This window comes from Lepisma saccharinum, chromosome 5 (assembly GCF_977018435.1).
Source record: "Lepisma saccharinum chromosome 5, izLepSacc3.1, whole genome shotgun sequence".
Taxonomy (NCBI): Eukaryota; Metazoa; Arthropoda; class Insecta; order Zygentoma; family Lepismatidae; genus Lepisma; species Lepisma saccharinum.
Window position 1 is genome coordinate 22,023,616 of NC_139233.1, and position 25,772 is coordinate 22,049,387.

At 39.2% G+C, this 25,772-nt stretch overlaps 2 protein-coding genes across 3 annotated transcripts in view; both read right to left on the reverse strand.

The window, feature by feature from the left end:
• The window catches only part of LOC145987555 (uncharacterized), a 36,053-nt gene extending 20,325 nt beyond the window's left edge, over window positions 1-15,728 (reverse strand). The window contains exon 1 of the mRNA XM_083121907.1: window positions 15,147-15,728. Within this exon, the coding sequence (XP_082978033.1) occupies window positions 15,147-15,728 (582 nt within the window). The remainder of the gene's footprint in view (window positions 1-15,146) is intronic.
• The window catches only part of LOC145987711 (puratrophin-1-like), a 984,553-nt gene that overhangs the window by 282,248 nt on the left and 676,533 nt on the right, over window positions 1-25,772 (reverse strand). The window lies entirely within an intron of this gene.

Sequence of the window (25,772 nt, forward strand, 5' to 3'; positions counted from 1 at the left end):
TAACAACACTTTTTCATCGCTAACATGTAGAAAACCTAGAGGCCTGTCCGATGGTACCTCAGCAAAAGAAAAAGAACTCTATAAATTATTAAGATTGATTGATTGCATATTTTATTTCGCTTTTCTGCCACTTTGGCTAATCGCGAGGATGAGGATGAGTGATGATACTATTAAACTAACGCCAGACCGAGATACCTTGCCGGGGTTCGACCCCGGGGTCCCTGGCGTCGTAGCACGCTGTGCTAACCACTCCGCCACGGGGGTCGGCTATAAATTATTAAGAATTAGTTCTCACGTACTTTTAAAATTGTTTTTGACACAGATCGATATAAAACAATACAAACAGAACAATAGATGTTAGTTGATGTTATTTTTTGTCGATTAAGCTTTTTTACGTTTCTTTTCTATAACTTTCAGCTAATCGCGACGATGCGGAAGAATGGTGATGAAATTACATGGATGAAGGGACAAACACAAATGAACAAGACAATACAAACCTCCACAGAGGCTGTGAACCCAGGCGTCAGGGCCTTATTAGCCTGCAAAATGCAGCCCAGGTTTTACTATCCAGAAGAAATGTTGACAACTGAGTGCCTTTGAAGGTCAACCTTTGCACATGTCAGTATATCCAAATTCAGGACTGTGGTGTAAGGGGTAGCCCTTGCTCTAACAACCAAATGTCAACCTCTCTTTCACGTAATAACCATGAACGGTATTTTGGAGACTAGCGAGGCTCTGGCGTCTGGACTCATGGTCAAAATAATCCTCCATGGGACTTGTGCGCTTATCCATTCATCATTATCTTCGCAATTATCCAAAAGTGGTATAAACTCAAAGTAAAATAAATCAAATCAATCAATCAACAAAATGCAGTACCACAAATACGAGAACGAAACAAGCACAACCAAACACACAAATAAGTACAAAAGGCGAAGAAGTACCATTCGACCCTAATTAACTATTAATAGTCACTCCATTTTCAAATTCAACCCCCTTTTTTTGCGGATCCCGTTGGCATATAAATGTTGCCTGCAATTCTCTCTCTTGATGAGACCGAATCGGCTATCCAGCCCCAGGACAGAGAAAGCGGTTCCTTTCAGTGACATCTTCCTCTGCATCAGATTTATTGCGAGCAATCACAGAGGGCATAAAAAGCTCCGGAATATGGAGCGGTTGCCCTGGGTATGAAACTAAACCCCATTGCACAACAGTCCGTTGATGGCCAGTCTCGCCAAGTCGCTTTCAAAGGGTGACACGTAATTAGTGAATCGAACCTCGCAGCCTCCGTTATCTAGATTCTCTGACCCGAAGCACGATACTTCTTTTCAACTAACTTCCCGATTTTACCAAAGGCGTGAGCGATAGCAATATTACGATTACGTGGTAGGTTTACTTCACCTTTAATCATCTACACACAGCTTGACAACAGGTCTTGTAATTTTGAATATTTCGAATTTGTACATTTCACATTTGCGCCGCTCTGTCTCTTTACGCGGATCGCGACGACAGGATGAAGATGATGAGAGGACTGTTGAAAAATGTCAGGCATGCCCATACCAGGACTTCAACCCAGAGGAAGGGATATAGATAGTTATTTTGCACACCTGAATTTAAGCTTTGCCTAAATCCAGCATGTCAAACTCGTGGGCAGAGGCAAAAACTCCTTTCGGGAGCTACAAAGCACCAAGCAACCCCTTCATATTTCAAGTATGTACGTACATGTATGACACCTTAGCTTTCATTTACATTCAGTATGTTGAAAAAACTATTCGCAATACCAGCTGACCGACCACCCCTTTATAGGTAGCGTACGCTGCACCTGGGAAAATCGAGTGTTCGCCACTGATCATGCCCCTCCTTCACAGTTGATCCTGGCTGTTTCAGTGTTTAAATTTTCATAATGTATGTGTGTAATTATTGCAATTAATCAGCTCATGGTTATTGTCTGAATTGATTATCTTATGCATTTATTGTAAATTATATATGTAATTAACAAAACGGCATATTTCTTAATTACTCTCTGTTATAAATGCAACTTACAATATTTACTGTAATCATTGTTGTTAATATAATGAGTGAGTTTTCATACGATACTTAAATGGACCTTGGTAACAATCGAGTTAGGCCTATTACTAAGTTAGTAAAAGAGGTGACCAAGTTAAAGCAACACCAAGTTAGAAACAATTACGGTTAGGCTACGTTCTTTGTAATTCTTGTTGTAAGTACGTTTCTCTTGGATTCTAGATTCTTTTATTCAATTACGGTATCTACAAACACTAACATTACTTACTAGTTTTCGTTTTCAAACAATACTAAAGATTCATATCGATGTCGAAGGTTAAGGGTTCAAGCTCCAGCGTGGACGTGTGTGCTCCTTCTTCAGGAGTTTTGGCTTATGCTCACCGTCGCGGTTAAGCTAGTGCAAAGCGCACGTGCCATATCTGACTCGCCATTATCTTTACACACTTACCACTAATAAAACTTTTAAATTTAATTTGATGCATTCACTTTGGCGCAAATATGATGTAACATGGGCCAAAATCATGCAGAAAAAGTAAGTGCCCATGGATTAATGGTACACCCCGAGACGTCATAAAGGCAACATGTCTCTCTTTAGATCTAAATTAAAACTATCACCTCTTCCAGAAATGTCTAAAGCCGACAAAGATCGTCGATTAAGAGTAAATGGTGACCACTTTGACGTACCCCAAACTTAACAATTCAATCAAGAAAGTAAATCGCCCTGCCCCGGAGCCTAAAACAAGGTTCAACTTCCCATACCTTCTAAAATTAAGCGGACAACGCTCGCAAAACTATAACTGAAATTACAGACGTTTATCCTGCGGTAGCGAAATCCTTTTCAAAAATTCCTTTCCTTTCGAAAAACAGCTGTTTATATTCCAATTCTATGAACTAAACCTGTTTAGAATCCCTACAAGAGAATTCAAGTGAATTTTTGCGTGGTATGCTTTAGCTGTTGTCTATATATCTTCGATTGGTTTCATGGTGCCACGAAACTGTTCCTCAAATTGTGTAAATTGTTAAAAAATCAACCACATAGTCAAGTATCTAGACAACAGTGAAAGCAACCCACATGATGATGTAGAAGGAACTATAAACAGATGGAATTTTAAGAATGTGGAATATGAGATAGATTTTTTGAAAGAAGGGGCATTTTGAAAACGACTTTGCAGACGCAAGACGAGCATCCAGTACAGGTTTAGCAATACGAATTTGGTGATCGAGAGGCTGGGTAGTCAATCCGCAACTGAGCTAATCAAGTACAAAAGCAACACAAAACGAGTAAAGAAACAACAAAAATGATGTAAAAAAAAGCAGCGCTGTATCTACTGAAACGCAACCCTGAAAGCTATTTTTGTTCAGCACTGCTGTGCAATAAAGCAAAGTCACCATTGTGATTGAAATCAACAAGATTCACTTTGAAGCCATTAAAAGAAGAAAACCCACTGTCGACTTCGGTAACAGTCCCGCTGGCTTGACAGTTGACAAGTTTCAACCGCAATAGAGATGAAAAAACAAGGGAAAGTAGAAGTAACAGAAAGACAAAGAAGAGCTGCGCTTGGGGAAACAACGAAACAAAATCTCCCCATTACCTCAGCAGGGCACACATGAAGGGGGAACACACAAAACTTTCTGCAAAAGCGGCAACGGGCAAATGCGATCCAATTATACCCAGCAGTCAAAACTGTTTGCACGCTCAAAATGTCAACAAAGATAACAGAAAAACAAAAACCAATGGGCATTTAAAAGTTTCACATTTCAAGCGTCTGTCTTCTTGGGTTTCAAGACAATTAGCACAGGGAAGCAAAAAGAGTTAAGGATATTTTTAGCTGAAAATGAGATTTCAACGGGGAACAAACGTGGTGAAACAATCCACGTGTCTCCCATGTAGCGTGGGGGTTGTATTTCGCACCCTCTAATACCCATTAGAGGCAAAAACTGCAGCTGGCACTTTGCGCCCGTATAGTAGGGAAGGAAGCTAGCTGATTGTAACCGTTCTGTACTTCTATGCGGATCTACAAACTTGTGTCATCTTGCTAGAAGACAACTGGAAAATAAACGTAAATTGAAGGCAGAACTAGCTAGAACCTAATCATATTTAGCAATAGTTTGCAATCTACAAGTTGAGGCAAAAAACAACAAAAAAACACGTTATCAACTCGACGCCGACAGTTGCGTAAGACGTCTTGAATGATTTGGGTGATATCATCTGAATCCTTTCTTTGAGGTTGTTCAAGCACAAACTTTTAAATTTCTTAACGTAACAGACCCATTCACGTGTTCAAACAAGTAAAAATCCAGAGATAAGGTTTGGCAATCGTGCTGGCCAGTAACTACGTAACCTGACTTTTGCCTCACTTTGCATTAAAGGAACACATCAGCAACTGTGTATTAAAATAGACCATTCATTAACACGCTTATAGTTGTTTCATCGAGATAACTCAGACACGACTTTCGTCATTTCATTAATTTCATGTGGTTGATTATGGAATACGCCGTTCGAGTAAGTGTCTTACATGGATATTCAGCACACCTCTATCTGCAGAATTGTTTTATCCACGAACCCGTCAACAGCGAGACTGTCTTATGCTCATATGGATATTCCAATAATTTTTATCTTTACAATGCGATTATCATTAATTCGGATAATTCATTGGGACCATCGAATGTAAGCCATGAAGATAACTGTTACATCTGTCATTTGGATACTATTACACTATCAGTAATTTGAGCAATGATAGAACATGATTGTCGTCGCTTTTCCGTTATTTTGGCTAATCGCGACGATGAGAACGAATGGTTTGAGCTGCTGTTGTAAAGTCCACTTTATGCACAGACAGGCTAATCGGGACAGGAACCTACAATTTAAAATGGGATCCGAATCAATATGAGCCTCCACGGTGTATCGAACCCGGGACCTCTTGATTACAAGACGACGACGTTATCACTACTCCATCGCGGAGGCCCGAGAACGAATGTTGATTAGATAAATTTGATGAAAGGATAATCACACAGGAACATCCATGCTCACGCCAGGACTCAATATCTGTCTCACTTTTATCCACAAATAATCACTATACCTATAAGTTAATGACTTTTGTGAAGGGACAATTTGGATATCCGTAGAATTTAGGTCACTCTGTGCTCTAGGCTTTGGGATCTAACCTGTATGCAATTTACCTCCACAGGGAAGCGATTTAGTTTGACTTGGTTTTTGTAATTTAGCGTCGCATTTTTCAATTTTCGCTATATGCCACGATGATAACACATGAGTGATGAAATGAATGAAGGATATTCACAAAGCACCCAGGCCGGGATTCGAACACGGGACCCTTGGCGTCGTAGCGCCCTCTACTAAGCATTCCGCCACGGAGTTCGGTCCACAGGGAATGAAACCTCGCGCCCTTGATGACAAGGATATCAGGCCTTCCCGATGGCGCAGTGGTAGCGTCGTCGCCTTGTAATCAAGGGGTCCCTCGTTCGATACCCGGTGGAGGCTCATAGTTAGGGAGCGGAAGTTGATGAAATGTCATCTTTTTTCTGACATCTCTGACACGATATCCATTAAATATACACAATACTACACTTCGTTTAGAACCCAAAAGAGATAATTTTAAATTGAATTGTTTTGCATTTTTTGACAATTTTCAGGTTTTAGGTCATTTTTCCCGATATTCGGCATTTTCCCGTCATTCTTCGCAATATTCGGTGTATTGTTTCGTCATATTTTGTCACTTCTTTCATTTTGGTAATATTCTTAAGTCTTTTCACCAAGGTGAACATAGGTCTATATATATCTCGCAGGATTTCAATTTACGAGCAAAGAAATGCTGAACTGGTGTATTCATTCAGTGTATAGGACTTTTTGATTAAATTGTTTTAAAATTATTCGGTTGTTTCCATTGGAAATCCTCGTTGCATATTATACGTAATTGAATGTGCATGTGTTATCATTTCGCGTTTTTTTTTTAAAGCAAGATTCATTTTTGTTTAATTTCCGTTTCATTTCAATATTTAACCTGAAACTAACAAATTTAATGGTCATTTTTGCATTTGTTACGTCATTTTTTCCAATTTTTTTAGGACATTCTATAGGTCACATACCTATATTTTTTTAAGTCATCAACTTCGCTCCCTACTCATATTGGTTCGGATCCCACTTTAAACTATAGGTCCAGTCCCGATTAGCGTTACTGTGCATTAAGTGGACTTAAAACACCCGTTCAATCAATCAATCAATGACAAGGATATCGTTTGTGCTCAGCGAACTTTTCATTAGTAAATTGATGATATTCCTGATGTCAGTTGCTATGACTACCGTTCCGTACACACAGTCAAAATGTAAACCATCTGGATAGCTGCTTCATGCATATTTTCATCAATGGGATTTGGAGAAAACCTGTTTCGAAATACGGAGTGCAAGTAAACTGCAAAAGAAAGCAAATCTCCACTGTCAGAAGAAAGGCGAAAGTACAATATGTTTTCCCTGATCTTCTACCTGCACCATAAAACAATTGAAAAGCCGCCCAGGCGCCTTGCCAAAGATGTTTCCAGAGGTCGCCTGACAACACCCGCAACGCGAGTTAACATACGACAAGACGCCAAAGACATATAAAAGAAAAGAAGATCCATTAGTGGAAGAGAGTAAGAGGAATTCATCACACCGGGTGGTATTTTTCTGCAAATACAGTCGCACTCCATTTCATATATCACGCGCAAGAACAACGGGGGGAGGCAAAAATTATACCGACCCGAAGTGGGCCGGAGGTCACGTGATGGTGACCTTGACCTAGAAGCGGGGTGCTTCGTCGCTTAGGAGAAGTGCCTGGGAAAATGGCTTCACAGCCAATCGCAACGGTTGAAAAGACAGCGTAAAATTACAGCTGGCAAAACACCCACTACAGGAGGGCCTCGCAGTACCTGGGCCAATTTCGTGTAATCTACTCCTTTCACTTAGCACTTCATTCTCTCCGCCGTTGCTGGTTCTGTTGGCTTCAACAAGGAGTGGAGGGGCAAGAACAAAAAAATCTGTTGTTCTCTCTCTCAGGAAGATCTTGTGGTTTGCAAAATGACCTGAACACGCAGTACGGGAATGAAGGTAAGAGTGAAATGCGAAACCCAAGCAAACTTCGAAAAGACAATAACCTGACACGATTTATATCCAATCTTGAGGGGCTACAGGCAGTACAGTAGTCCCAAAAGAATTCTCAGAGGGTGTATGCTAAGTTTAATGAAACCTCAACCTTTACTCTACCAATCTACTTCGGGTAACTTTTGTTTTGCAGCTAAAACATCAAGGCTGCAACCGTGCAGAAATCAAAACGCCAAAGCCAATAAGAGGGGTTGGGTGGGCCGCGGCCCCCAACTTTCAATGAAAAACATCATAAAAATGGGGAGTTTGTTTCACATATTCAATAATGTAATGCACCCAGAAACATGAAAAGACTTTCATTTGGTTGAGAAAGGACCATTCTTTGAAAATAAGGGTAAATTTGCGTACCCTTCCCAAAATAGTGGGGGCAAACTCCCCATTTTTATGATTTTTTTTCATTGAAAGTTGGGGGCCGCGGCCCACCGAACCCCTCTTATTGGGTTTGGCGTTTTGGTTTCTGCACAGTTGCATGCCCTGATGTTATACGCGTAGCTGCAAAACAAAAGTTACCCGAAGTAGATTGGTCGAATAGTCTACGAGTTTTAACATTTTTTTGTCAATTAAGTGTACGAATTTAAAATTCGCGCCATCTTCCATACGTAAATTTGGAGTCGGGGGAGGGGGTGCATCCACATGACGTGCCAAAGCTTCGTTCAACCCAATGTAAGTGTTTCCGACATAACAGAAAAGTATCAAGATAATAAAAAACAGGAATTTTGTAATCAGCTGCATGGTCGAAAAATTGACCAAAATACGAGGAGCACCTTATTGTCGATGGTCGAAAAATCGACCATAATACGACTAAAAGTTAAGCGGAGACCATGTTCCATTAAATAACGGATGACGTCGATTAACTTCTACAAAAAATGTATTTCATGTTAGGATACTGATGACAATGATATACCCATAAAAGAGGAATATTTCAATCGAGAAGGAATTTTTGAAATAAATAACTATGAACGCGTATTTCATGAATACATTTAAACATAAAGGCTACAAGTATTTCATAGTACACAGCACAGCATGTTATTGTATTGTATTTTCTTGTTGATATTGCTCTTCAGCATTATCAGTTTGTATTGTTAACAATTTTCATAATATTGCTAATGACACCAAAAATATTTTTAAAAATTTGGAAAAATATTTATGTAAATACTAGGGGAATTGCAACAAAAGCAACAATTCCCCTTCTTTCGTTCTCTCAGTGTTTAAAACTGAAATAAAAGAGCCCTCAATTGTCGCGTTTAACGATAAGAGTCAATTGACCGCCGTAAACCCTCGACAACAGCCCTGGCTACAGCTAAATCTGCGGAATTTTAAAATGTTTATCCCAAAACATTTGGAGAGTTGATGAGAATATGTGAAAGATATAGAGTTTTCAGACCGAAGCGACAGGGAACAAGCTACACGTATCACTTGGAAACCAACCTTTAGAAATAATTATAGCCTTTCGTACAGGACCGAGACGACAAGCTGTACATGTTGCATGAATGTCGCAGTCCATTGTGCATATTATCTTCTCGGTCTATTGAGAGCGCATGAGCAGTGAATGCTTTCGTACAGATTGGACCGTGTCGCTGGTCTCCCTTACGCATGTAGCGTGTCGCTTCGATCTGAAAGCTCCCATGTGACCCATCTATAAAATAAAATATTGAATACGAGAAGTCTTGACGTCATGTGACCCATCTATAAAATAAAATATTGAATACGAGAAGTCTTGACGAGATTAGTACTAATGGAACAAGATACGAAAATATGGTAGGAGCCGATAGGGCTATGGAAAGAAAAGATGCAATTCTGGAAGACGAAACTAGACAGAAGGAATTGTAATGAAGCGAAATAATTTGAAAACGGAAGATTTTTGAATATGAATGCTTATTTTGTCAACTTTATGCACAGATAGGCTAATCGGAACTAGCCTACAGTTTAAAGAAGCCGCAATCTCTTGATTATAAGGTGACGACGTTACCACTCCTTGAAAACGGAACAATGTGCAAAGAGACGAACAAATATAAAACAGAGAGTTAGAACAGAACAATACGTCGACCTATGTGGCGGAGTGGTTAACACATCGCGCTACGATGGGTGTTCTTTGTGAGTGGCCCTTCATCAATTCCATCATATCATCACTCATGCTCACCTTCGCGATTAGCCTAAAGTGGCAGAAAAGGGAAGTAAAATAAACCAAATCAACAACAGATAATAGCATCAAATATTTAGAGACAAGGTCTTGGCTTTGATACCAAGTAGATGCACATAGTGGTTCGGATCCAACTTCAAACTGTAGGTCCAGTCACGATTAGCCTACCAGTGTACAAAGTAGACTTAAACCAAACCAAACGAAAGAGAAAAGACATTTGACAACAGACCAGAAAGCGAAACCGAAAAAAAAATAATAGAGTGGCAGAGATCTTGTTGGTGATCTTTACTTCAGTACAGATTGTTCTCTTCGTCTTTTAAAGACGCGCGCCACCGCTAACAAGACAGAGACTCATGATGTGGCAGTAACGCAATTTAACAAACGATCCATACAAAGCGCAAAAAAGCAGCACATGGACTAATTCACATAGAACAGATGTTCACCCGTCACCATTACACAACGTATAGCCTCGCATCCTTAAGATAGTCTTCATTTTCTCGCGCGATATTCAATTGTTCGCCTTGAGGAGCGGCGCACCTGTAAAGATGTTTGTTTACTGAGACTGTACATGGACATTTATGTCTACCCCGAGATTATTTACGGCTGGGAGATAAAATTCCTCTCTCTTGTTAAGGGCTTTCACCGCACTCCATGCTTGTTCCTCCTGTCATATGGTTCGCCAAGCGCGTCCCATATATCTTCTGTCGTGGATGTAAACCTACCTCTGGAAGGCTTTGTACAATGGATACACAGGAAGTACAGTTCGGATCGGTTTTGTGAAAAGCTTACGCAGTCAAATGAGGGTTAACAAGGGCGTGCCGATAAGGGCCAAAGCCCCCAAATATTGAAACGGGGGGAACCCCCGGAAGGTGCCCGCCTCCACCCGCATATATTAAGAGGGTATGCGCTTAAATGTTGGTACCTAAAAACACCAGAACGTCTTTTCCACGGAATATCGGTTCCCCAGTTTCCATTACGAGTTACAATGTAAATCGCAGGATCTGGTACTGGGGTTGTTCGGCAGTCAAGAACAAACACGGTTTACAAACTTTGTTAATATCCTAACAGGTTCCCCTGATTAGAGAAAAGTAGCAAGCCAGAAGCAATAACCTCCTTCGTCGGCCGTTACTCTCTCAAGCATTCAAAGAATGCTAGGTCAGTATTAAATCAATCCTCCTGGTTCATTGGAATTAAGTTGCTGATTAACTGGTATTTGGGAGCAATAACCAGGTGGTGGAAGAAAGGATAAGTTAGAGTGTACCGGGCGACGTGGGGGCTTTTGCTTTGGATCGAGGAACGAGAAACATCGGAGAGCTTGAGCGAGCCTGCATAGCGCGATTCTAAGAGTCTTCTCCGAGGAACTATTCATCATCGAATAGACAGGTAACATCCTTCTCTAACCATGTTGATCTAAACTAGAAGATATAAACCCAAATTCTTAGTGTTGTGCCATTTCCATGTATGAAAAGTAACCTCTCGCCCATTACCATCAAGTTATCTGCCAAGGGCGAGTGCTCACCAGTGAGGATGAATGAATGACAAAACTACATCACCCAAGCATAATGGAAGATTCTTGGTTTGATCCCACGAACCTCACAGTTCGTTACGATATGATACTTGTTTTGTGGTCGTTTTCTTAGGTAGCCTATGCAGTGTGTGTTTCAGTACGTCTATTTCACTGAGATAGTGTTAGGGATTCAGTGGGTAGATGTGACGTTGTGTGGACGTGTTCTCATGTTGTATTGTTGTTTGGTGAGTTTATGTGTAAGTGTGTGAAGGGAGGGTGAAGATTATTTTATTAAAGGAAATAATAAGGCAGTGAGAAGAAGTGAGAGGGTTAACAGTTTGGATTTTGGCTAAATTATGAAGTGTGGTAGTAGCGTTATATATAAGGGGGATTATGTTGTGTGAGTGTCTTTAGGTACGGGGAATGGTATATTGAGAGAGCGTCAATATTGACTATTCTGGGAACTCCTGGAGAGGTTAATCCTGGGATTCATCAGGATAGCAAGGTTATGAAACAAGAAGGTGATAGAATAATAGTATTAATAGAAGTGGGTAAGTTAAGAGTTCTATATGTGTGCGTGATTCTGTCTTGTTTTTGGTGAGATTCGTCTGGCATGTTTCTTTTCTTTACATGGTTCAAATCCTAAGCGTCTCGGGTTCGAATCCTTTGGATGTAATCTTTATTCAATTATTCAATCCATCCAATTTTCCATCGGAAGGGATAGCTTTAAGTATTGTGACAGCAGTTATGATGTTAAGATGAGATTTCGGACAATAGGTATGTCTCAGATCACAATTGATAGACGTGTGTCATTTTTATCAATAGATATCAGGGGAATTCAGTTTTGCATTCCTATGCATACTCTCGAACCCAGGAGAGAGTGACGCTCTGTCAGTGCGCAGAGGCATTACAGCAAGTTTATATAAACATGTAATCATTTGTTTTTAATCAATATATCACCGTTTCTTATCAGCGAGTGTTATTCCGCAAACATCAGAGTTGAATCAACCCAATGGAACACAACCTATGGTCCTCCACTCCAGAGGCAAGGGTTTGTATTAAACGTGACGCGCAGTAAGTAAGCTGATTTTCCTTCGCGTGCATCGTGCAAAATTACAGACTCAGCTCAGTCCAACAGACATACACATTTAGTCCACAGTGCCGTATCCACATTTCGGTACATAAGGGCCATATACAGAACAACGTTGATATATTTATTATACATACCTTCTGGAGCATAAGGTAAATAATAACTCGAGTAAGGAAATCAAGCATCTTAAGGGGAAGGGAGGCAATTTCCCCCAGGTCCTTCTCTCCGAGGCAGCTGGGAGCACTGTTGTCAACTTAGCTCTTTTGGGGCCAGATCTGGCTCTTTCGTGCAATCGTTTGGCTGTGAACTGTGGCACCCGCCACCTGCCCTACTATGATGCCATCACTAGCCCCGGCCCACACAGACCAACTTTTGCCATGCGTATACATTTTGCACGTGACGTGATATTATTATGTTGGCTGAGTCATCCCATCCCCTCTTACCTCCCCAACTAGCGCCTTGACTGAGGTGAAGATGAAAAAATCGTTATCCGGTAATACCTTATTTTCGATTAATACAACCATTGGTGGATTATTGAGATGGGTGATGCCGTCAGATCTATATGGTCAAAACTAAGAATAGATTGTTATCACTTTAAAGTTAGCGGTATTAGCAGCGCCCCCACTTCCTTGACAACTAAAATTAACCTAGGAGGCACTTTATCGTTTTCTTTGGGATATCAAACTTCCGTGGCGGGAAAAACATATTATCGGGTAGAGGATCCATTGAAGATGATATTTGCGCTAGAAAAAGTTGAAACTGCCATTTGTTTAGCCGTAACTTGAATTTGAAGTTCTCTCTCCATAAGGAATACATGGGATTCTATAAATAGTTATTCATCATATTTTTCAAACACGGTATCTAGCTTAATAATAGACTTTAATTAGGATCCCAAGCGTCTCGATCGAGATACCCAAATGTAAAAACCACTTCCACTTGCAACATGGGGAGAAATTCATACTCTCAAATTATGCGTGGATTTTCTTTAGTAGAGTGCCTATTCCGATGATATTTGAATAAATGCCTGGTGCACCTCACCTTAAAAGAAAATCGAGCTATTCCCTTTCCGAACACAGCCGAAGTTCAACCGAGCCAGACCGAGCTCACCTTCAGGGATGCTGCCGGTATGAATTCTGGGCGTTCAGCACGCTCACGTGACTGCAGTGCTGCTGCCTATTGGCTGCGGTTTCGGTTTCGGAAGCCGGTAGGAGCATTAGCTTTACTCGATTTCTTAATTCATTTATTATTTTCATTCTCCTCTGTAAGGTACGTGTAATCGACGTATTCTCTGAAATCTCATCTTTACATTGATGTACGATACGCATCACAATTTTGTTTCATAACTGCTGTCACAATTCCTAAAGCTACTCTAAAACCACGTGACTACTTTGTTTGGATTCAATCTTGCAGCATGACGTCACACTAATATAGTACGATAGAGTACCAAGCTAGTAGTCTCGTCTAGATGCCATCCTTAAAGGAAGAGTTTATTCTGGGAGTTTTGATTGGTCCGGATGCGGAGTGAGACGTCACACCTGAGAGAATGACAAAGTTGGTTGTGAAAAGAAGACCGTACTTGCCACAACGGCAACAATTCGAAACTAAACATTCAAAACGCTCCTTAGCATTCGTAAACCGTGTTTGAATGCCAGGAGGACGACTCGTGGGAATCACCGCAGACCAAAGCGTGCCAAGAACAGTGTCCGAGTTGACCTCCGCGTCACCTTCTGACCCTGGTGCCTCACGAGGACGTCTCTACCTTTCACCGCGGCCCAACAACTTCCAGAGTTTATGCGGAGGGAAACGCTGAACGGGGCGGCGATGGTGTTTTATTAAAAGCCTGACAACCAGCGTCATTCAAATCCATTACGAACCTTTGGGGGCAAACGTCAAATCAACACCTTTCGTTCCGGTTCTTTCGGAGAGGGAATTCAACGTCAGAAGCAAAAAATATAACATATCCCGCAAGATTGGCAGTGTTGCCAGCTGCATTTACATTGTTACTTCTTTAAGTATATTTCTATCCGTCACATAAAAAAGGATATTAAGGTGTAATCGGAAAGCTTACCCAGGGTGCGATTTGCCACTAAGCTATCGCCTAGGGGCCACAAGTCCAGGGGGCGCACAAAAATGAGACGACGAAGGAGCAGAACTGACAATAACCATCGACTATTAAAATTCCTTAATATTATGATAATAGCAAAATAAAACAACATGTGAAGTCCTTTTACTTGCATATGTCCATGGCCGGGTTTTCTTGGTATTAGCGATAAACGCGAAATGTAACGGAGAGATGCAGCAAGTAGTATATGCAAGTTTTATCACAAATGTGACTGATTTACGGCTGTAATTTAATCGCGAATTTTCGCGAAAATTGACAGTTTCTGCGAACATTTTCATTTTTACGATAAAATCGAAAAAATTGCACCTTTTACAAATTTCATTTTAAGAAGTATATTCGATTTGAAGATGTTGGTTGCAAAGGAAAGGCACAGTAACCCGAAAGTTACATTCCACTTTCCCTAAAATATAAATATAACTGAGTAAAGCTGATTTTCAGAAGGTTAAATTTATTATTTACTATTTTTGAGCTTATTTTCCCATAAATGTTGCAAATATTATGCCTTCTATAAATCATTTTTTGATTTAGTAACATTATGTATACTGGGTGATTTTTTAACCTGAATCATTTGAATATCTTGGAAAAAAATCATCCTACAAAAAAATGTTCCAAATAAAAAGTTGATAGTTTGGAGGGGGAAGTTTAGTATTGCAACAAAAGAACGCCCCTTCCCCCCCCCCCTTGTAGGTGGGGCGGGGGGCAACTTTGAAATTTCAAATAGAAACCCCTATTTTTTATTACAGATTCGGATTTTACGGGAAAAAATACATAAGTTTTGTCTGAAACATTTTTTTCGATTCGTGATAGATGGCGCTATAATCGACAAATTTTCATTTCTTGAATGTTTACACTTTAAAACCAATGTATTTCATTTCGCAATTCATTTAAATTCAAAAAATAAAACATTTTTGTTCCAGGACTTGAAATTGTTGTAAAACAAATAAATTTATTTTGAAAATACAAAATTACTCGACAATTCTTAGCTCTAGATATCTCGATGGCTAGTAAACTACATTCACTTCTCAATTACATTAAGTGCTCAAAATGGTGACCTTCGACTTCAATACATTTATTGATCCACGCTTCGAATGAATGTACACAACTCAAAAGTACCTCTGGTTCAATTATGGCACAAGCATTTTGGATTCGCTCTATCATATTTTCACGAGTAGTTGGCAATTCTCGATACACTTTCTCTTTTACGTAGCCCCACAAAAAGAAATCTGGTGAAGTAAGACCTGGTGATCTGACAGGCCAATTTACAGGACCAGCTCTGCCGATCCATTGGCCATTGAAGTCACGGTCGAGTACTTCACGTGCTGCTCTCGAATAGTGCGCTGGACATCCATCCTGCTGAAACCACATGTTCTGTCTCAGTTCCAGGTTAAGCTCTTCAAGTAATATTGGCAGTTCATTTTGAAGAAAGTTGCGGTACTGTTGACCATTCAAATTTCCATCAATGAAGTAGGGACCGATGAGTTTGTCATCAATAATTCCACACCACACGTTTACAGTCCATGGACGCTGATGCTCAACTTGGCGCAGCCAGTGCGGATTTTCGACACTCCAGTAATGCATATTATGCCGATTCACCATTCCGTGGTTTGTAAAAGATGACTCATCAGAGAACAATACCAAACGAAAGAAATTTGGGTTTATTTGTATTTGTTCACGTGCCCACTGACAAAACGTCATTCGATTTTGAAAATCATCGCCATGATATGGATGATATTTATGACGCTGTAAAATCTTCAAAACACTGCTCTGGGACAATCCGGAATTTCAAGCTACTTCTCGCGAGCTGACATGAGCATCATGGGCCACAGCAGCTAACACATTTATTTCATTTTCTTCTCCAGTAACTGTTCTTCGACGGGTCCTTTGTTTAGGTTTAACACTTCCTTCAGTAGTAAATTGATTGACTGTACATTGAATCGAAGCGAAAGAACGCACCCTGTCTTGAAAACGCTGAGCATAAACAACGACAGCTTGACGGAGATTCCTGCCAGATTCTCCATACACGAGAACCATTTCAATTTTCTCTTCTACAGTTAATACATCCATTGATATTAAAAAGTATCAATTGCTTAGTCAAATTAATCGCTCGGAGCATTTTTGTGATCTAAAAAACAATGAAAAACAAACAATGATTTAACAGGAAAAGTCTAAAAAGGAACTGTTTCTTGACATTGTTTTATTTATTTTTTATTTTATTTTTCTGTTGTAGCTTTGTTAAGCATCTTTGACACAACGATAAAAAAAATTAAACAAATATCGAATCTAACTTTTAAATGTTGTAAATAGGCGAATTACCAGCTTAATGAAATCTCAAAAGATTTGTCAAGAATTAGTACAAAGTTCATGCACGAGAATGTTTTATTTTTTTAATTTAAATTAATTGCGAAATTAAATACATTGGTTTTAAAGTGTAAACATTCAAGAAATGAAAATTTGTCGATTATAGCGCCATCTATCACGAATCGAAAAAAATGTTTCAGACAAATTTTATGTATTTTTTTCCGTAAAATCCGAATCTGTAATAAAAAATAGGGGTTTCTATTTGAAATTTCAAAGTTGGCCCCCCGCCCCACCTACAAGAGGGGGAGGGGGTGTTCTTTTGTTGCACCACTAAACTTCCCCCTCCAAACTATCAACTTTTTATTTGGAACATTTTTTTGTAGGATGATTTTTTTTCAAGATATTCAAATGATTCAGGTTAAAAAAATCACCCAGTATAATCATTATAAATTACCACGAAATTTTCACGAAATTACTGCCATATTTCTAACTATAAACACAACATTTTATATATTTTCCACGATTTTTTTTAAAAAATTAACACCAAAAAACCCTGCCCTGCATATGTCATGACAGAAGGTAGCGTCTTATATCATAACCCTATTTTCACAGATCGCATAACAATGCTTGCTTGAATATAAACTATTGTTGCTCGAAGAAAACAATGTACTTAAAATGTCAACAACTGATAGTTGAGTGGCATTTATAAACCAAAAACGAAATTTAATGAATAATTTTTAATCAGACGTGTCTATGTAATAAAGTTTACAAGTGTTGTTAATACAGAGCATGCAATTAGTGGAAGTAAAGTACCATGATAAGTAAATTGTTACTAACAATAATAATGTTGGCAGGGCCAAAAGGATGACCTAGGGGCCAAATTTTATAAACCCCCTCCCTGGCTATAGGGTTACATGAGTAGAAAAGTACTTATCCCCCCCCCTCCTTGAACCATTTATCTTCCTTCTGTCTACTTCTCAGAACATCACATCACAGTCGCCTCGCTGCAGTGTTGGCGTAACATTGTTGTGTGGCGTAAGATTGTTGTGTATCTCACCAAGTCACTAGATACATCTTTCCACATTCTTTCTAAAGTTACATTCACAATCAAATTACCAATTTTATATTGCACTGGAATATGTAACGCTAAATCTATAAGTTGTCGCTACAGAATTGCTAGTGACCACTTTATCGACGAATGTTTATTTCTTTAAAAATAAGTTCACTTTTCCCTGTCTGAAAGATGGCGCCAAAATGCTACAGTTCAGGGTGCCAATTGGATCATGTGAAAATAATGTCTCTTGTTCATATCGAGTCCGTGTCGTTTGCGCCGAGGGTTCTTATCGGTTCATTTCCGCCGCGACATATGTCAAGACCTTCCTTGGTGGGTTTTCCCACAATCCGGAGTGTCATTACCGCCGCGCGCAGGTGTGTTTATGACGTTGCCAGCTCCAGCTGTGTTTATTTTCGATTGAAAAGGAAGGTGATTGGTAAATGAATGTAAGATGAAAGTATATATTCAGTATTTATGTAAAACTGAAACTTGAGAGAGACGACAAGATGGCTGAGAATATGGAAATGATAGAAACAACGCGTGCAATGCCTTCGAGCATTTGCATACCTACAAGAATTCAAATAACGTTTGTATTGTTGTTGTGCAAGTGAATCGAAATATTGTGTTTATATATACGTAGCTATTACGTATGTAATGTTTTCAAAAAAATACACTGTATTTATAATGTTTTTGACGATTTTATGTAGTGTATAATAATTAAGTGTAATAGACTGGCACATTTATGTTGCTTCCAAAGTGTACATTTACTTGTAGAATGCTTTCAATATTTTAACAATACTGTATTTACAATGTTTTTTTGACGATTAACGATAAATGATTAATAGTTAATAGGCTGATACTGATTGATGTATTTTGTGTTGTGGAATAAAATTGATACAAGTAATCATGTGTAATGTCTTTTGAAATAAGTAAAGAAAAGTCATACTTGACTCTCTCGATAGGTTTAACATTTCAGTGTAAAAACACATCCTGTGCATCCTCATAAACACACGTTTGATTTTATGTTTTAAGTCCACTTTATGCACTAAAACACATATGCCTATAAACACACGTGCGCGGCGGTGATGACACTCTGGATTATGGGAAGACCAGCCAAGGAAGGTCTTGACATATTTCGCGGCGGAAATGAACCGATAAGAACCCTCGGCGCAAACGACACGACACCGTTCATATCTGGTACTCTCCATCTTTTAAACAGTTTATTCGAAAGATGCAAAAATGAATAGCCTAGAATTAGTGAAAAAAACTATTACGAATTTGGAGCTCTCTTTTTACGCTATGCTTAAGTTTTTATATACCATTAATTATTTCAATGTTTTTTTTAACTAACTTGGCAAGTTGAAACGTTTGTTAAAAGCTGAAGTTACTAGGAAGGGAACAAGGTCAACATTATAAGGTGCTCTTGGTGGCAGGAGTTACCGATTCGGACACAGCAAAGCTATGAGGAAAACCTGCGCGCATGCGCGAAATCAACCGTAAAACTGAAGTGAAGATGTTCGCAAACAGTACTTACTTCTCGAACACGCCTCACATTTCGCTTTGCTTGTAACTATTTAAAAGAACAATGATTTGACACGCACAGCTAGATGAACTCTATTATTCAATTTGTAATCTCTATAATAACTTACACATTGTTTATAATTATTAACTATTATGAGTGAGGGACCTGAATGTATTCAGATGAATTACTAAGATCTGGATAAAATAGTTTTTTTCGAATTCTAATATGAAATTCTAATACAAGCAACAGATATTTTTCTGCTTTTCGGATCTTTTAACACACCCCTTACATATAATATGTTAACTGTTGAGGAACACGTTCAGACGGTGTGCATTATCCCTTAAAATAATGTATTTTCACAAAGATATGTTAATGAATGTTTCAAGAGGGTTCTCTATGACATAAATGACAACAAAAAACTGAGGAGAAATGTACAAGAACTTTTTTGTCCAAAAGTTCAAGCTGGAATCTTATAATTATTGGATGTAACCCGTAACGTCCCACACAATTGTCGCAGAAGATGACGTCACAGCAATCATCAGGTTTGGTTCTAATGAGAACGGTTCGCACGGAATTTTCTAGACCATTCCTGGAAGTCGAAGAAAAAACCAGTGGACACTGAAAAAGGCGGCTTCATTACAGGTCTAATGAGAGCGAAGATGTTAAGGAACCGAGCCGGTAACGAGCAGTTTCCAGTTCGAGCATTGTAGTTGGAGGGCGGTGCCGACCACAGGTTAAGTGCGGAGAGAGTTATAATTACGTTGCCCCGAAGGGATGGATGGTGTTAACTGGTCAGGCAGCCACACAGCTTATTTACAATCTCTATGGAGAATTTAGACAGTTATAGTTATTTCGCCTCAAAGTAAGCAAGTTAGTTAGTTACTCTTATTCCAAGAACGTATCCAGAACTACATTTTGAGGGTGGGAGCGGATCCGAACCAAGTGACTCACATGTAATAATAATAACCTTTATAATCAATAAGTTAATAAGATTAAAGGAATATTATTATTAAAACAGCTAAATTGATAATAGTAATTATTATCACTGCTTGAACAGGTTAAAAAGAAGAATGTATTCATTATGTCTAGTTTAGATCACGAATATTTGTATAAATAAAGTTGTCCTACCAAAGAAATTCATATCAAAGGTTTTAATGGATTACTCATTGCATACCAAAAAGTTTGTTAGGTACAGCTGGTGAAAAATCAAGTTCCTGCTCAATATATTTATGTGTGTTGTTATTCGTAGTGGTATGCATAATTTTTCTCTGTTAACGCAAACTGTATATCCACAATCTATTCCTTATCTTTATGTAAGTTCTTCTAAAATAAATCAACTTTGTATCATACAACAGCAACAAGTATTTTGCTTTGTTAACTTTGAACTTTGTTAGTCTTTCGGGGAGGGAGGGGTGCTCTGGCCCTCCTGGACAGGGCCGCCGAAACGGGTCCAATGTATAACTTTCAACAAGATTTTATGTTGTAACAAAATATCATTTGTGTAATGGAAATTTCATAAATTATTTGAAGACTCTCTGTGAGAACATTTAGGTCCTTATTTACTCCATTTCTAGTTTGAATTATTTATTTTATTAAAGGTCAAAGGTTTTGCATGCAGGGACTTTCCATACAATAGGTGCGAAATTACGCGAGATTCTGCTCGGAAATGGGCACACCAACAATGTGATCATGCAGTTGATCGTCTATAGTTTAGAGTGGCTGTGCGTTTACCCTATTTCAGTATTTCTTTTTCCAAATATACAGTGAATTACGGAAAACGCATGGTATATTATGTGCAAGAATAGAGGAAGAAGTATGGAAATATTGTAGTACTAGTGTTCTTGAGCGAGTTAGTTCATATAAAAATATGTGCCTTTGTTTTCCACACGAATGTAAGCTATTTTTAACTTCCATTGTCGATGTATGCAGGGGTGGAAAATGGTCAGTAAAATCAGTAAAAGTAAGTTTTTTCATCTTAATCTGTAATTTGCCAGTATTTTTTTAAAAGATGGTCAGTAAAGTGAGTATTTTTGTGTTTGCATGACTGCAATTTGTTACTTTTATGATTTTGTTACTCAATTACTTCACACCTCACTTCCCACTGATATGATTCCTTTGTTTCTTTCAATTCAACTAAAGGCAAGACATATTTCCTACCAGTGATGAAAGCATTTCTTGAGTATTGGTTTTCTTCAACACGTGAATCATTGTAAAGTAATCATTTGTAATCATTATAATTAATCTCGATTCTGAAATACAAGCATGTAGACGCAAGAAAGTAAATTCCTGTACATAGCACAAATACGATTGAATTATCTTCCTACACAAATATTGCGTGTGACCTTTGGGCAAAAATTACATTATTCACTAATCGATTTCGGAGACTGGCTGTCACTTTTTACAGAAGGCTGTTGACTCGTATTCAATAACTTTTATTACAGTCCCAGGATAATGAAGTATATGGCCATTTTTGCCAATAGTCGTGTTTTCCTATTTCAAGCTGGTTTAATAGATACCACTTCAACTCCTATACTTGAAAATTAACCGAAATGCAACATAAATAGAATGTATTTATTTTAATGTAAACGCACTTCCCGTCAATAAGGGATAGAATTTCGGCGACAACCGTTCAAATTAATCACCTCTCCCATGAACCTTGTAAGCACTATTGCCAGAATGCAGCTACCTTGCATACATTGTAATGCTTCTGTTGTATAGCAGACTGTCACTAACAAGAACTACGTTAAGTTTCGCTAAATATCCCTGCTCCACTTCCATTCTTTAGCTTTGAATGATTGATTTGGTTTAGTTTAGTTCGCCTTTCTGCCACCCGTGATGAGGATGAATGATATATGATGAAATTGATGAAAGGACAGTCACAAAGAACACCCATTCTGGGATTCGTTATAACTCGGGACCCCTGGCGGCCCTTTTCGCTGTGATTCCGGGCTTTTGTGACTCCTGAACTTTTTCGTCATCGAGACCGCAACCTTGCAGTTCTCTTGTCGTTCGTCATTTTTCTCCGAAGTGAATGGTACGTTTGTTGGAACCGGGCTAGGCATGGAGACCATCACACTTCAAATGAGGCTCTCCACTTTTTTCTCCTCTTTATGCGAACGAAGCCAGTTAATTTGGCTTTACCCAGATCCGGAAGGTGCACGAAGTATCAATTGCATAACAAGCCATTTTCACATGCTCCCAAAAATGCCCTTCCAGCTAAGAAAGAAGAAAAAAAAACACATCAGCTCGCAAGTTTGAGTGACGTCCCTCCATCCGCCATTGTAGAGCGGCCGTTTTATATCTCGCCCATTCCCTTGATAGCCTATTGCAAAGGGACGGCTAAGTGTCACGCCGCTTGTTGTGAGATTGAGTTCAGAACTTTCACGCATCGCTCGCTCCCAAAACCACCCACTTCATTACATCTGCTCTTGAAATGAAAAGCAGACTCCCCTCCCCCTCTTCCCTAATCACGGGCCGCGATCGCTGGTTCCTCAAACTCCGGGTTGCGACGCTCCAGGCGTCGAGAGCAGAAGTCGCAAAGCGTTTCCCCGAGTCTCTGGTTCCCAAAGCGGAACGTGGTGTCGCTGATGGTGATCCTGATTTGCAACCCAAGAATCACCACATGCGTCACGAACGCCCCTGGGCTAAAATGCTAGAACGGTGTGCGGAATATATCTTACATATAACATAAATGCTCACATCGCATTAACGCAGAATGTCCGAGTTTGTGCTTTACGTCCACTTTATGCACAGAAAAGCTAACCAGGACTGGGCATACAGTTTAAAGTCGGATCCGAACCCATATGTTCCTCCACCGGGACACCTTGACGACGGAAGACTGTCGAATAGAGCAGCAGTGTTCCTTCCTCAGATTTGCATTCGTCGAAATCAGTCATGGTTATTATTATTATTAATGTCAATAATGACATTTTGCTTATTATTGAGTTTATTACGCAGAAATGTTATTAGAAGCTATACTGTAGATACGTATATTGTTTTTGTGTTGTGTTTATCAATTTCAAAATGGTTCAATGCAAGTTGCATGGCATGGCAATTACACCCGAAAATTGAAGGATGGCTTCTTTTGTTTTGTAATTCAATAATGACCAAAATGTCATCTGTTTTATTCCCGAACCCTTCATTTTATAGTTTTAGGACCCAAATATAACGAAACAAAGCGACAGTTGTACAGTGCGATGCACAAATTTTGCTAGGCAAATTGTCCATGATTTTTTTTGCCTCATATCATACTTTTTTAAAATGGATTTTTCACTTATGCTGGTGAAGTAATCGTCAGCAGTTTGTTCCAATTACTGAATTTCTAATTGTGTTAAACAAAGTGAATGAACACGTGATGGACAATTTGCTTCATACGTGCATTCCACTTCACGATCGGCATGTCAAATATTTACGGAATGCTCACTGTTCCGCGAGCCAAGAATGATAAAAAAAACAAGCTAAATTATTTTCATACAAAGCAAACTGTCCATTACGAAGTTAAATCTCGTAGCTGGATATATATTTGTATATTCAAGGCTAATGACGCTGTCGCTTTGTAATCAAAGACTTTGAGTTTGGTTTCTGAGTCCACTTTGTGCACAGAAAGGATAATCGGAACTGGACGTACAGTTTAAAGTGGGATCTGAATCACTGTGCAATGTTCCTCCACTAGGGAATCGAACCGGGACCCCTTTATTACAAGGCAACGACGTTGACACTACGCCATTGACGAAGCCATTTGTAATCAACGAGTCGCGAGTTCGATTCCGCGTGAGGGCATATCTGATTCTAATGAAAACTCTAGCTCAAGTGAATCCCCAAAATGAATTTCAACAAAGTAATCAAGGCTGAATGTAAACATTATAAAGTGATAAACCAGAAAGGTCCACTGAACCGTTCGAAGTAATCAAACAGTTGCGGAAATTTGGCAACACCGTGTAGCAGTTATTTTCCTGCCGTGTGTTAATGGAACTTTCGCCGACCGCTAACAGAATGATAATGTGCTTTAAAAAGTGGGCGATAATAGCTACTTACTCCCCTCATATATTAACGCCTACCTGCCAATGGCCGTCATTACTGCTATGTTGATGTAACCACGTTTTGCACGTATCGTCTCCTGAGAGTCTGGTTAAATTAAATCCACACACACACACACACACCGTAAGAAAGTGCACAAGAAATGGTACTTAAAGTGGCTGGATAACATCACGAAAACGCCTGACCCTGTATATCTAGTCTCATGCGCTACAATATAAGACGTTAAATGAAATTGAATCGCGACACAATCTCTTGGAAGTTTTTACACATCTTAAAAAGCGTATGGTTCCCTGTGGAAATCTTTCTCTACCTGTTCAACTCTTACTTTGCCAACTTCCCGCTAACTCTTGACCGACAAGAGGGGATGTATAACCTGAATTAATAACAATTTTTTCAATTTATTGTTAAGAGAATTTCAGTAACCTCGCTTGGAACTTCCATCGTTCACCGAATCAGCCCGCAGGGACGTACACAGTAGCGACCTCTTTATACGCCCCTTTGAACTACTTAGAGGGCTACCAGCCACTTTTCACGTTTACCACATTATATAGCATGGCACATTTGACAGTTTAACGTGGAAAACGGTGTTTGAATATTTTTTTTTTTTTGGCACTTACATCGTTTTTAGTCTTAATTTATTTTACTTCCGCGTAGGTCATTGAAGGAACGCTGATGAGTTTCTATTTATACAGCGTCTTAAATTACGCAGGTTCCCTGTGGATTTCTTTGCCTCTTCATCTCTTACGTTGTCAATATTGCAGTAGATGCCAGTCGAAAAAGAGATTGAGTTGATTATTTCTATTTATACAACGTTCTAACTTATGTGCGGCTCCCTGTACATTTCTTAATTTATCTGTTGCTATACTATATGTAAGTAGTTTCTAGTCAGCAGTATCGAACCGTAAACAAGAGGAAACCAGTGATTTATTGTTTATTGATTTCACTTCGCTTTCCTGCCGCCGACCTCCTTGCCAGAGTGATTATCACACTTTCCTAGTTAGGCTAAATGTAGAGTATTTATTCTTAGGGATTTAAAACTAACAAACCTAACCTAACCAAGAAAGCATTTTCCCTTCGCGTCTGAGATGAAATACGGCGCTTGGCTACAGCGCCTTGAATAACGTAGTGTGGAAAACGACCCAAGAAACTGGTTCCCGCGACTGATGATTGATTGATTGATTGATTTAGTTTATTTTACTTCGCGTTTTGTGCCTCTTGGCTAATTTGCGAAGATGGGGATGAGTGATGAAATGATGAAATTGATGAATGGACATTCACAAACAACCAAGCCCGACCGGCTTGGGAACATAAATGGCAGTGCGGTCAGAATCGGTGCTAATTTTCTTATGAAAGTAATGCGGCTTTGTTAGTGTTTGGAATATATTATGTAGATTTGTTTGTCTTGAAAGGAGGTACGTGAATTGATGGAAACAGTTATATTTATGGAGTGATTTACAGTCACAAAATGGCATTAATTTGGAACAATGAATAAATAAATAAATAGCATACGTGCGTAACAAAAGAAGAAACATCGCAATGTGATTCCGGACGTCAGGTCTTGGACTGTGTATTAGAGTTTATTTTTCTATGTTATTAGAATATAAATATTATCCTGAGAGATATTTCATACAGAGGCGACAAACCACAAGTGTCGCTTGAAAGCGAGCGATCCGTAATCAATGCAGCCTTTCGAACCGTAGGGACACAAGCTCTGACTGCACCGTTTCCTCAAGGAGATTTTAGACCAAAGCGACACGCGACAAACGATACGAGGATTTCACACCAAAGCGACACGGGTCTTTGGTCCAAGGCAAATTTCATACCGAAG